Source organism: Cryptomeria japonica, chromosome 5 (genome assembly GCF_030272615.1).
Source record: "Cryptomeria japonica chromosome 5, Sugi_1.0, whole genome shotgun sequence".
NCBI lineage: Eukaryota > Viridiplantae > Streptophyta > Pinopsida > Cupressales > Cupressaceae > Cryptomeria > Cryptomeria japonica.
This window is the reverse complement of record NC_081409.1, coordinates 712,066,585-712,080,890: the sequence shown is the minus strand read 5'-3', so window position 1 is coordinate 712,080,890 and position 14,306 is coordinate 712,066,585. Positions and strand designations below refer to the sequence as shown.

Here is a 14,306-nt window from a genome sequence, read left to right as displayed (position 1 = left end):
GAGTCACAACATTTCACAATTACCACCCTTTGAAAGAGTCACAACCTTTCACAATCACCAACCTTTGAAATAGTCACAACCTTTCATAATTTCTGCCCTTTTTTGGAAGAGTCACCTCCTTATTTACTTCCCATTCCTTCCTTCTTACATTGACTCTTCCTTGATTCACATGCTCCTCTCTTCTCTCTTCCATCTTCTCCCTCAAATGAGGTTCTCTTCTCCCTTTTATATCTCATGTTCAAGGGAATCACAACTTTTCATTTCATGCATATTGACCATAAATTAACTTAGTTAAATTTTAATTATATTTAATCTTATATTTTAATATAAATGTTATTTTTATTCCCACCTACTTCTTCCCACCATACGACCTACTTGCCTCACACCACCGTATGGCTTGCCTCACACCACCGTACGGCTTGCTTCTTCCCACCGTACGGCCTACTTGGCTCCACCGTACGGCTCTGCCTCACACCACCATACGGCCTGTTTCGCCCCATACGGACCCTCTCTCCACCGTACGACCTTCCTCTGCGAGTTCACCGTACGGTCAGGGAACATTACAGTGGTATCAGAGCTTGTGATCTTGCCAGCCTGTCGTGTAGCGGATGCGAGTGTACACCAGAAGGAGGTACTTTTCAGTCGATCGAATGGGCGAACCACAGGACCCTACAAGAGAAGTCATGGCACTATTAAGGGAGCTAACCAAAAGCCAAGCTCAACTCAATGACACCCTAACCAGAGGAGAGCAACGTCAACAAATCATGGAGGAAACCTTACAACAATTGGCCTTGGGAAAAGGGAATGGAGAACAGAATGGACAGGGCGATGATTCGGTCACGGGAAGGTCAAACGTCCAACGCTCACATTCACGGCCGCTGATGCCGACTTCTCCTCAAAAATCTGAAACACCACGGGGAGAGCCAGAACCCACCTTTCAGGAGATGCAAGCGCAGTTGAGTCAAGATTGGAGGGATGCAAATCTCGAAGGGGACATATCCTTCAAGGATTATGTGGAGCTCCGGATGAAATACTCGGGCGGCAGAAGTCGGGGCCATTATGGACACTATAACGATGACATCAAACAAAAGGTTGGCAAGATCAACTTGTCATCCTTTGATGGGCCGGAATGACCTTGGCACGTGCCTGGGTTCAAAAAGCTGATACTTACTTCCAACTCAACCCAATGCCTGAAGATGAAGCTATCAAGTTTGCAGCACTCCACTTGGAAGGGGCCGTGCATGAATGGTGGCACCATGGAATGGTCACTCTTGGCCATGACCAGATAACTTCCTATGTCGAATTCACAGAGAAGCTCATAGATTGATTTGACGGGAAGGATCCAGAACTCAATTTCAAGGAGTTGGCGCAACTAAAGCAGTCGGGATCTGTGGATAGTTACATCACAGAATTCCAGAGACTATCCGTGTTGGTGACTGACATCTCAGAGCGGAGATTGGTGGTCTTGTTCATGGACGGATTGATGGAACCACTGAAAGGTTGGGTGAAAGGATTCAACCCCAACACGCTCATGGAAGCAATAAAAAAGGCCCGTAACATGGCAACTTCTTCCTCTTCCAGAAGTTTTGTGCATACCAAACCACCTTTCGTTCCGAGGGAAAAGGATAATAAACCCTATCCGAAGGGGTCATTGCTCGATGAAGCCACAAGACAGGAACTCAGAAGGAAGAAGTTGTGTTTCACCTGCAAAGAACCATGGGAACTAGGACACCGATGTTTGGGCAAAGGAAAGATTCACTATATTGAAGTAATGTCCGATGGAGAAGAGGAGCATGAAGAAAGCGAAACCCCAAGAGAAGAATCGGCCGAAGAAACCAGCTTGGCGGAGAGAATCTCCACATTGGTTCGGAGGGGGGGCATCATTGCCACACCGGCGGGTACCCCAAGGTGCAGTGTATTTAGAGTACGTGGTGCACTACAAGGGCAACGAGTTCTTGTTATGCTCGACAGTGGAGCTTTGCTCAACTTCATAAACTCGTCACTTGTCAACCGAAGGGGCTTGTGTACAAAGGAGCATGAAGGGCTCGATGTCAAGGTAGCAGGAGGCAATCTCCTGTCATGCACTCACTTGGTTTCGCAACTGAGCATCACCATGGGAAATTACACGGTGACCGATGATTTCTTTGTTGTGGATCTGGATGACACGGATGTCATATTAGGCATTCAATGGATGGAGACCCTCGACTAGTACACACAGAGCTTCAAAAGGATGGAGTTCTCATTCGAGGTGGATGGCAGGAAGGTGGTTCTCAAGGGAATGTCGAATGGCGGCCCGAGGGAGATTTCTGCCAAAAGGATGGAAGCCATCTTCAGACATGATGAAGTAATTTGGGCAACACATTGTGTAATCTCAACAAAACCTGTGAAAGGGGAACCGACTTACTACCAGGATGAGGAACTTTAGTCGGTTCTGGATGGGCATAGTTTGGTCTTCGCTGATATTCCACTTGGTATACCCCCACACCGAGGGTTTGAGCACACCATCGAGTTAGAGGAGGGAGCCAAACCCGTTATCACCACACCCTATCGCCACCCGAAGAAGTTCAAAGATGAGATAGAGAAAACGATCCAGGAACTCCTTGATAAAGGATGGATCCGGCCCAGTTCTAGCCCCTTTGCGTCCTCGGTGGTACTGGTGAAGAAGAAGGACGGGACTCTCAGAATGTGTGTCGACTATCGCGCACTAAACAAGAAGACTATCAAGAATAGGTACCCCATTCCCAGGATCGATGAGCTATTGGACGAACTACATGGCGCCATCTATTTCTCCAAGATTGATCTCCGCTCCGGTTACCATTAGATCCATATGAGGGAGCAAGATGTGGAAAAGATGGCCTTTCGCTGCCATTACGGACACTATGAGTTCTTGGTCATGCCATTTGGATTAACCAATGCTCCGGCCACTTTTCAGTCCTGCATGAACCACATCTTCAACAAGCAACTGCGTAAGTTCCTATTGGTATTCTTCGATGACATACTCATTTACAGCAAGACCTGGAAGGAACATGTGGGGCATTTGGACGAAGTATTGGGGATTATGGAATCATAATCATTATATGCCAAAAGGTCCAAATGTGAATTTGGACTGACTGAGGTTTTGTACTTGGGTCACGTCATCAACGCCCAGGGGGTACAAGTTCACCAGGAGAAGATTCAGGCCATTTTGGATTGGCCTCCACCCAAGACTCTCTCGGAGCTGCACGGATTTTTTGGTTTGTGCAGTTATTATAGAAGGTTTGTGAGAGGATTTTCACAACTTGGGGCACCATTGACAGATCTGACAAAGAAAGGATCCTTCCATTGGAATACGCAAGCGCAATAGACCTTCGACAAATTAAAAGAAGTTATGAGTACGTGTCCGGTTCTGGCACTACCAGACTTCTCTCGCCCTTTCATCCTAGAGTACGATGCCTCGGGAGAAGGCATTGGAGCGGTGTTGATGCAAGACCATCACCCCATTGCTTTCAAGAGCCGGAAGCTCTCGGGAGTTGAGCGATTATATTCCATCTACGACAAGGAGATGCTCGCCATCATACACGCACTGACGAAGTTTCGGCAGTACCTCGTCGGAGCAAAGTTTGTTGTTCGAACAGACCACAATAGCTTGCGATACTTCTTGGAGTAGAGGGATCTGAATGAACGACAACAGAAATGGGCGAGCAAAGTCCAAGCATTTGATTTCGACATTGAATATGTGAAGGCGAAGAATAATGTGGTTGTTGATGCCCTGTCAAGAAGGCCTGCCATATGTTCGTTATCTCAGATTTCGGCAGATTGGAAGGAATACCTGTTGGTTGAATGCTCCAAGAACACTTTTGCCTGCGAACTAATGGATGGACAAGTGCAGGATGACCAATACAAGGTGGTTGACGACATCATTTATTACAAGGACAAAATTTATCGAGTACCCGAATCTAAGATGAAGGAAAAGGTTCTGAAGGAATTGCACGACTCTCCCTTGGTTGGACACCTGGGATACTTGAAAACCTACAGACAGATCCGTGAAAGGTTTTCCTGGAAGGGGCTTAAGAACGACGTCCTGCAGTATGTGCGGGAATGCTCCACCTATCAGCATAACAAATCTGAGCATAACTTGCCGGCCGGACTGCTACAACCACTGCCAATTCTCGACCAGAAATGGGATAGTATCTCGATGGATTTCATTATTGGGCTCCCCAGAGTGCAAGGAAAGGATTGCATTTTTGTCATAGTTGACCGATTGACCAAGTATGCACATTTTTTTGCCATCCCCACAGGATATCAAGCAATTCAAGTAGCCGAGTTGTTCTTCCGTGAGGTGTTCCGCCTACATGGCTTACCGCGAAACATAGTCAGTGACAGGGATAGCCGTTTCTTGAGTACCTTCTGGATGGAGTTATTTCGGTTGGCAGGAATCGAGTTATCGCCCAGCACGAGCTACCATCCGCAGATAGACGAATAGATCGAGATTGTGAACAAATGGCTGGAGGGTTATCTCAGGAACTACATCTTAGCCCAACAAAAGGCTTGGGTTTGCTGATTACATTTGGGCGAACACTGTTACAACACCACTTATCACATGTTGATAGGCATGCCACCTTTCAAAGCACTGTACGGTTACGAACCTTCTTCATTTGTTGACCTGGCATTGGGAGACAGTCGTGCACCGATGGCCAAAGATTGGCTTCAGGAGAGTTTAGACATCCTGACATCTCTCAAAGACAACCTGCAGAGGGCTCAGAACCAGCAAAAGATGTATGCTGACCGACACCGGACTGAGCGGAATTTTGAGGTTGGTGATCTGGTTTACCTCCGACTTCAACCGCACAGACAATCCTCCTTGAAGACAAGTGGTAAGGAGAAGCTGAAGCCGCGGTTCTATGGACCCTACAGGGTGGTTCGGAGAGTGGGTGAAGTTGCCTACGAGTTGGAGCTTCCTGAGGGTTGTTGGATTCACAATGTTTTTCACGTGTCATGTCTGAAGAAGGCCGTCGGGCAGCGCGTCACAGTGTCCAGAGATCTGCCACCCATCGACGAAGAAGGGAAACTAATTCTAGAACCGGCGGAGATCATCGATGTCAGAGAAAAGAGGTTGAGAACTCGCACAGTCAAAGAGTTCCTCATACGTTGGAAGAATCTACCCATCGAGGATGCCACTTGGGAAGGCGAGCAAATTCTGGAGCATCCAAGTCTGCAATTGCTTGAGGGCAAGCAATTTTTGGCCCGGGAGGATTGTGATGTCCCCGATATAATTAAATAATAAATCTTATTACCTTGTTGTAAGGCCCCAGATTTAATAACAAATCTTTCAGGCTCTTTTATTTAATTAGTTTAGTCAAGTTTTGGTTGGTCGTGTCGGTCCGTTTGTAACCCTTCGGGAAGTTTCTCGGAGCCCATATATATGGCCGTGTTAGTCATTGTGGTAGGTAGGCGAATTTTGGTATCCTTTTCTCTATTGTGCGAATTCCAGTTGGAGTTCAACTTGTCTGTCATTTCGGAGGTGAGAGATCCTCCCTACTTGGCATTCGCAGTTTCGGTGGGAGTTCTCCTCACCCTAGTCTGCTTTTGTTTCGGGTTTGTGTAATCTGTTGTGCAATCATTATCAATATAATTTCTCTTTGCATGTGCGGATCTTCGTCTAAGTCTCGTGTCTGGAATAATAATTTCATTTCTTTGTACGAACTGAGAGTTTGGAGGGCTTGAGGCGGAACTTGGCGGATATTCACTCACTGTACGGTCAAAGCAAACACACCACCATACACCCCCAAACACTCACCGTACGGTCAAGGCAACATACCACTGTACGGCTTGTTTCTTTCCACCGTACGACCTGCTTTTCCCACCGTACAGCCTGCTTCTTCCCACCGTACGGCCTACTTGGCTCCACCGTACGGCTTGCTTCTTCCCACCGTACGGCCTACTTGGCTCCAACGTACGGCTCTGCCTCACACCACCGTACGGCTCTGCCTCACACCACCGTACGGCCTGTTTCGCCCCGTATGGACCCTCTCTCCACCGTACGACCTTCCTCTGCGAGTTCACCGTATGGTCAGGGAACATTACAAAGTATGCTTTGCTGCAGTTTTATTTTGCATCATTAGCCAAAAGAAAGATGTTATTTTTGGTCAAACTTTGGATTCCTAGATTCTCAAATATAGATCCTGATCAAGGCACTGGGCAAGGTTTATTAGTTATGCAATTTAGTGGTTGTCATCTGTTCATGCATTGCAGTTACCATTAAAGTGAGGGCCCTCTTGAGTGCATCTTCTGGAGAGGTGCAAAGAAGCTGTGCAGTTATCAATTTTGATAAGTGGTCATTATTAGGGTGATTCATATAGGAATAAATCAACTAATATCATAGCATTTTTTGGCTTAATAAAGTAGGATCTAGAATTGTATAATCATGAATCTCCTTGTATTGTCTAGCTTCTCAATCCTGCTTCACGGCCATCTGTTCGTTGGTATGAGTAGGAGGCACAAATATTTTCTATTCATCCATTGAAGGTTTTGTTGTATGTCCATCACACATTTCCCAAAATAGTTATTTTATCTTTAACATAATAGAAAACATTTAGAAGACCCTCAATGCGGCAAAAGGGTATGGTACTTAATAATTAAGACTAAATATATAAGTTTTAATCATCTGTGGAAGATTATCCATGCTTGACCATAGCTGAACGCCAAGCAACTATAATAGATAATTCTTGGTCAAGGACCTTAAGGATTGACATAATGCTTCACCTGTTGAGGTAAATGTCTCTGAGGTCGTTGGATCTGTCAGAGACATGAGAATTGTTTGAAACAACAAGTGAGCCTTTTCCCAAATTAAGAATAACTGTGACTGTTATTGGAGTTGTGTATGTTGGTTAGGAACTTTACAGGAGTTTTGTTTAGAGTGATATCTCTCATCCGTACCTTACAGGATCAATTTTGCATTATTTTTACAATGACATTTGTTGACTGCACATTATCTCCATTTGTTTGAATCTGTGAAATTGAAAATATGTAGAAGCAGTGCCTTAACAGTCCTGTCAGGGCTTATGTTTCAGATAATATATACATTTGCATATGAACACTCTGAAGGGTTTGGTTATGATTATTGCTGCTATTCAATATTTATAAAATCTGCCACTAGTGCATGGATGACACAACGTGAAACTCTACCACAGATGGCTTCTAGGAGGCTTAGTTCTGCCAGACATGCTCAGTTTTGAATTTTTTATTTGCAGGCCTTTCAAGAGAAAGAAGAAGACCCGCACAGCAGAATCTAAGAAGATGGTCCCAAGATTTAGTAAGGATGAATGGGGATTATTTGAAGATGTTGACGTTTATGAAAGCATGGTTTGTGATGCTAGCATACCTGTTTCTGGTGATAAAGATGGTTCCTCAAATATCATGATTCTGGATAATCCCAAATTTTCCAATAAAGCTACTTCTGCAAAACAAATGAGTGCATCTAAAAGTGGTCAATTATGTTTGCAAATAAAGCAGTTGATGGTTTCTTCATCTGAAACAGTCATAGAAAATGCAAGACCCAGGCTGGTTATGCAGGAAAAAATGATTGGATGTGTTCAAGGTGCTTGTTTTGCTTGTTTTGGACCTCAGGATATGGTAAGCAAAAGCATGCAAACACGTGCGGTTTACTGTGAATCTTGAAATGGGTGATTCCCGTGGATTTGAATTTCTGATTCATTAGAAGATATGACATTTCGTGCTGTTCTTTTTCTGAAATGATTTTTTATTGAGCTGATATTTTCTTTGTAGGTAATTGTTGTGTCGACATGCGGTATGGAAATTTTTCAGGCTTCATCAACAATGGGAATGTCTTCAACATCTTTTAAGAGAGTAAAGTCTGTTAATGGTGATAATGCTTTTTCAAGTCAGCCTACTTGTGGTCTAGTTGTGACTTCTACAAAGAGTGTCCCCAGTGGAAATAAAGGGATGATGGTTGTGCTACATGATAAACTTTTTGGTGCTTTTTCTGATGGGTTGAGTGGTGGGAAATCTCCACACTTGTTACTTAAAGGTCCATATGTTTCCCAATAACAAACGTCTTTTCTGCTTCTTGTGGCAATTTCTTGTCTATTTATTTGTTTGATAGATCCTGGATTCTCACCGAGATTTAGCTCTATGTTTTTGTTAGAAATTTAGAATTTCAATAGTGTGTAGCTATTGTAGTGATTCTTTTTGAGCATTTCAATGCAATCCATAATTCAGCAAGGCTTTTCATTATTTAGAATTATCTCATAGGCTGGCTACTGGTGTTGGGATATATCAACTTAATTTTATGAGTGGTGTCAATTCATTATCTCGTTCACATTATAGAGCTTTTTAGTTTGGATCAATTAATCAGTGGATTATATAAGATTAATTAAAAATACACTCGTGTCCTGCCCAGACTGAAGCAAATTCTTGTCAGATGAATATAAATTAGCTTTATAGCAGTAGAGATGTCATAGCTAGATTTAATAATAGGAAGTTGGAAGTAAGAAGATTTCTAAACTCAAAAGAAGGTCAGAAATGGGTTGTAGGGACTTTTGAAAATGCTTTGCTAGTATCATTTCTATCAAACAAATAATAGGATTTTAGAAATGGATGAAGATGTGTAACTATAAGTAGGAGGTCTATATATAAATTAGAACTTAGTTATCGTGATTTAGAATATTGGAGACTAAGTTACTGGTTTGGGTTTGGGTATGCCAATATGGTAATTTTTTCTGGTTTGGTTGATTCTGGTTATGCCATTATTGTGATATTTTTTTATGCTGGCTTCATTTTGGGTTTGTCTAACTAAAAAAATGTTTAAAAATTATAAATAATAAGTTGAGTTTTCTGGATTAGATTGTGTGAAATTTTTTTTTATGGGTTTGTTTTGGTTATGTTTGATGTAAAAAACTTTCATGCAATCTAATCCACAAAACTCAACTTGTTAATATTATGGATTGTGGAAATCTGATATCTTTGAATTATAAAAAAATTACAATTTAAAACAAAAAGCATATAAAAATCTTATATATGATAAGTTACACAAAAAACATATAAAAATGATAGATATATCACAATTAAAGAGTTTTCCTTCCCTCTTAAGTAATTGTAGGAGATTTGTTTATTATACGTAAAAGAAAATGCTGCTTCGTTGTCTTTGACTTAGGGCTGAAGGGCCCTGGACAACAAACCCAAGTTAATCGGGTATCAGCACCTAGATGAGATCATTCTCTTAAGTCGAATGGCAGACCTTAATCTCCCCTGGCTGATGTCCCAATGCAATGAATGCCACGTGCTTTGCACTCCACTGCATGGTGTCCAAATTACAGATTGTGACTCCCGTGTTATCTTGTTTTTCTCCTTGATTGACAATGGTGCAGCTTGGTGCACTGAATGGCAGCAATAAACCAGATACAAAATCAGATTTTGATAGCCAGACACCAACCTTGTGATCTTTCCTTCATTTTTGCTAGTCATGATGCCCATGGAAATGTTGTCTTGCCATACTGATGTGCTTTTTGTGGTGAGCAGCTCCACCTTTGAGCCCAACACAGACATAGAAAACTCTGCCATGCCTTCCACCATTCCCATGCATTTCTTCATTTTGGCAGTTTGGGTTCTTTGCGGGTCCCGCAAAACAGATCTGGATTTGCCTACGTCCATTGCAGAGCAAATCTGGCTGTATCTGGGTTTGTTTTCCAGCACCCTGACTGGCCCCACAGGAAATCTGGACTGAAACCTGGACCAGGAACAGATGGACCCATATCTGGGGCTTTTCTGAGAAAACTGGTAGCATATTATAGAGATGTTTGAAAATGTATGTTTTCCTACTAAATTCAAGTTCATGTCTTTTACAATTTGTTTTACTAGATCCAGATATGAAGGTTTATTGTCCCTAATATAGATGCCCAAAAGATGTGAATAGTTCTCTGAGCTGCTTTAAATAATTTATGAAATTGTGAAAAAGAAAACTTGAAAAAGTTTAAGTAAAGTTATATATTTTTCCTCTGCTGAGATGCCAATAGACAAATCAGTTGTTTTACTTATGTGCAAGTTTTGATGATATTGTAATTAATGAGAGGTAATAGAGTAGAAACAACTATAAAGATATTTCTTCACTGACCTGGGAAATGTATGATCTCCTGTCACATAGATATTTTACCAACAATCTTCTGGACTACCCACAGAAGACAAAAAATGTAAATACAGGTAATTCATATTACCTTTGGCGTATAGGTATTATTGTCCTGTATTATTGTTACCTTTTAATCATCCAAAAAATCTCTCTGAAAAATCCATCATTTACAGGAAAGCTAGACACGTTTCTCTCCACACGTCAGAGGTGGCTCAATTGTTTATATTTTTTGTTCATTCATCTAAAATGTGAGCAAGTGGTAAAACTGGGTACGGGAAAGGAAACGGGTAGTGGTAAAACTGGGTATGGGAACGAAAACGGGTATGTGGGGGTACAAAATGCCCGTGTAACAATTTTTTTTGGGGGTTGGATACGTTCTCGGTATGTTCACACACACACACACAGATATATATATATGATCTCTATTTTCTTTTGTTAGTGTGTCCGTTTTTAGTCAAAAACCAACATGTGCTATCTCTGGTTTGTTTGAGAAACCATTTCACCTCTTTTATCAACCAACATTCAAAACAGAAAAAAATGCATTGGAATGAGATTGCACTTTGATAATTCCATTATAGTTTAAACTTGACTCCCTCATTTTCCCAAGGAAACAATGCAACCAGAACATTCGAGATGAAATCTTGGAGACATATACTTCTACTTGATAAATAGAAAGTACATATCTATGACACAATTCACTTTGAAGCCTGCATAAAACATAGTATGGCAAAATTTGATTTTCATGTCTAGCAAAATATTAGTATATATAAAAATAATCCACCGTTGCTAATAAAATAGCATGGCAGGATTTTAGAAGACATGCATTATTTCCTTCCAGAAATAGAGATTACTTTTCCCCAACGTTCTATGTACACAAGCTTCTCTGATCAGAAGAGCGTTTAAGAGCTCTCACATGTTAGTAATCCCATCATTATCAATCTAAAAATAACACAGACAATGAAACTTGATAGAATCAGACATTATAATGCACAGCTAAAATAATTGTAGAAAGTACCTCCCCCACAGGGAAGTCTAAAATTTACGTATCTTTTTTATGAATGGCATTAAAGGTGGTAGTTACATAACTAGCTTTAACTTATTTTGTGAGGTGTCACTTGTTTTTAATTTTCTCTCTTAACATTGTGATTTGTCATTGGGACTTATATGTGACTTCATTATCTTACATTATCGTCTCTTTATTTACCCATGCTCCCATTAAATTGACAAATAATACAAAACTAAATCTTCGTGAGTCACATATGTGTTCTTGGTAAAACAGTTTGACCTAATTTGTAATATTCAACATGGTTTGGGACATCATTATCTTTTATCATAATATTCTTTACAACACAGCTTGAGCAAAGAAGTTTTTGAATTTTTGAAGTTTTGGAATGTGCTCCTAACATAGAAATGACCTAGTAACAACTAGTCCCCTTGCTGAATTGTATGAGAAATGGATGAATATTGCCAGGTCACATCCATGCCTTGCTAGAGATGTCAATTGAGTGCTCTTTGAAATTGTGTAATGATGGAATCTAATTTTTGGTAGTTTGAACTTTGAATTTCTAATATTGCGGCATCTCTTCTAATAACTCTAAATATTCGATGGCTTTTACTACACTCCTACAACAAACACTCAACTTTTGAAACCTTGGAAAGCATTGAATCTTTGTTTGCCTTGAGAAAAGCGATCAACATCTTGAAACGAGCCCTAGAACACCACATATACCTCTAGGTTGTAAACCTTAATTCAAAACACTCTAGCACACCTAAAACCAATGGCTAAAGATGATTCCTTCTTGAAATGAGGGTGCCAGATTGGAGGACAATCACATTTATTTTTGGTAGCTGGGCCAAACAGTGCCATCAATGCAAGTTGTTGGAGTAGGTGAAGAAACACACCATTAGGCCCCATGAAATAATTGCTCTGTGATTTATCAGAGTATTAAATGATTTTTCATTAAAAAATTGGACCCTTGATAAAGGAACAAAGAATTAACTAAATTGGTTTTGATTAAGTTGTCAAAAATAAATAAAATATTTAAATGGTGACTTAATATTAATTAATTTAATAACCATCAAATAATAAAATATTTTTATGCCACTTTATTAAATATATCTCTCCAAGTTGGCCTATCTTCTAAATACTTCTTGGAGGGCTTTCTAGGGAGGTCCTAGGGTTGCGGCAAGGGTATGATTCTGATTTGATAAATGATTTATGATTTTTGGAGGTGAAAACTTTCAGAAGTTGGCAGAAGGGTTGGACAAAAACCTGACTGATCTTGGGAGTGGATTTGTGACGGAGTTCACAATTGGGCCAAATTTGTGAAGTTTCCTTTCGAGACAAATTTGATGAATGTTTTAGGAATAAAGTTATTGCTAGGTTTGAGATATTTGGTGCTTATATCTTTTTTGGGAAAACATTATTATTTCTAAATAATATGTTGTCTTGGGATATACTTGGCATATGAAGTGAAAATGTTTTAATATCGAAATCCTCAAGTGATGGCCATTGTTCTTAATACTTCATGTTGAACTTGGTTGGCGGGTTCCTTGATTGCGTAGAGATTTCATAAACAAGGAGTTGATACTATTATGGGTGATGTGATTAATATTATGAAGTTTATGAGTGCCATATAATATTGTAGATGTAATGTCCCCTTTCTAGGCGACATGAGATGAGCAGAGGGTTGACCTATCACGTGAGTTCCCGTAGGTCAACCAGATGGTTAGGGGACTCTTTCTAAGGGGCATAGAGCTTTGTAGGGGCTTTGTGAGCCATTTTGAGTGTTTACATGATAGTGCCTCCTTTTTAGGGAAGTCTCCTATTTTTTAGGGAGAACTGGCAGTTGACTGGATGACCACCCGAGGGGCCACAAAGTAGAGTAGGAGCCTTTTGACCAGTTTTTGGAGTTTGGAGTGAGGTTCCTATTTTTTAGGGTGAGTTCCTATTTTTTAGGAGGAATTGCCAGTTAGCTTGCAGGACTCAAGTGGAATCGGTGACCACAGTGCTTCAGACGGAATTCAGATCCGAGTCCCGGATTGCATTTTATGAATAAATAAGGAAATATAATATTTAAATATTTCCTAAGTTATGGATTTACATGAATTATGTTAAAGTGATTATAATCACTTTATAATAAAATAACTTATAATAAGCTGGCCCCCTTTTTCCTAGGCGTTTGAGGCATAAAATGTTGTAATAGAAAGGGGAAAACATTATAATAGTAAAATATAATGCCTAAGGGGTCAATTTTTAAAAAAAGGCATAGATTTTTAAAAAAATAATAAAGTGAAATCATAGAAACCCTAAAAGTGACGACCTAAGGTTTGGAGCCTTTTAAAAGGCATTTGGAGGTCATTTTTCATCATCCTTAATTCATATTTTAGTATTTACATATTTTCATCATTGGAGAGGTCTGCAACAACAAGCTTCGGTTGGATTTCAGGTTGGGAACGAAAACTCTCAATCATTTACAGTGTTGGACGCAAACCCACACACTTGTAACATAGAAAGGAACCTCTTTCGGGCCATTGGGGGCCAAAATATTGAGGAATTAATGCATTTACAGCAGGTCTGAGATAGCAATAGCAGATTTGGGCAGATTAGAAGACATTCCTAGCAAAATAAGTATTACTTATTGCAGGCCATACCTTCTATAGTAGGTCGTACCCCTCATCCTTGCCTGGAAAATGAGAATAAATAAATTGGAGGGTTTTAGTGTTGGGTTTTGTTTCAGAATTCATTGTTAGCATTAAACATTAGTAGATCATTAAGCTTTTCAGAGAAATTGTGGTAGATGAAGACTCCACGAGTATCTCATTGAGGAAAATTGCCCAAATTTGGGGGTCTTGCCTGACAACCTTGGAAAATTTGCATTAGATCTGCCATTTATTCATTTATTTGTTTTAGATAATTATTAGTGAAGCAAATTGATAACTTTGGAGCAATTGATAACACTTGGAGGCTCCAATATTGTTCAGTGCATCACTTCCAACAGTAAAATAAGCTCATCCAGGCTAGCGTGGGACACCTGGTAGGTCAATTTTGGCTTTGAATGTCATAAATAGTTATTTCCTTGAATTTGTAAATTGCTGGTAATAAAATCAGAATTCTGAGTTTTCATTTCAGTCAATTATTCTTTCATGTATTGCATTCTATTTTCATTCCTCATTGGCAAACCAA

The 14,306-nt window shown here is 40.3% G+C and overlaps 1 protein-coding gene across 2 annotated transcripts in view; it reads left to right on the top strand.

The window, feature by feature from the left end:
- LOC131042158 (uncharacterized) overlaps positions 1 to 14,306 on the top strand; it is a 182,283-nt gene that overhangs the window by 114,975 nt on the left and 53,002 nt on the right. For both annotated transcript variants that reach the window (XM_059221655.1, XM_059221654.1), the window contains exons 3-4: positions 7,230 to 7,611; positions 7,765 to 8,026. In XM_059221655.1, the coding sequence (XP_059077638.1) occupies positions 7,230 to 7,611; positions 7,765 to 8,026 (644 nt within the window). The remainder of the gene's footprint in view (positions 1 to 7,229; positions 7,612 to 7,764; positions 8,027 to 14,306) is intronic.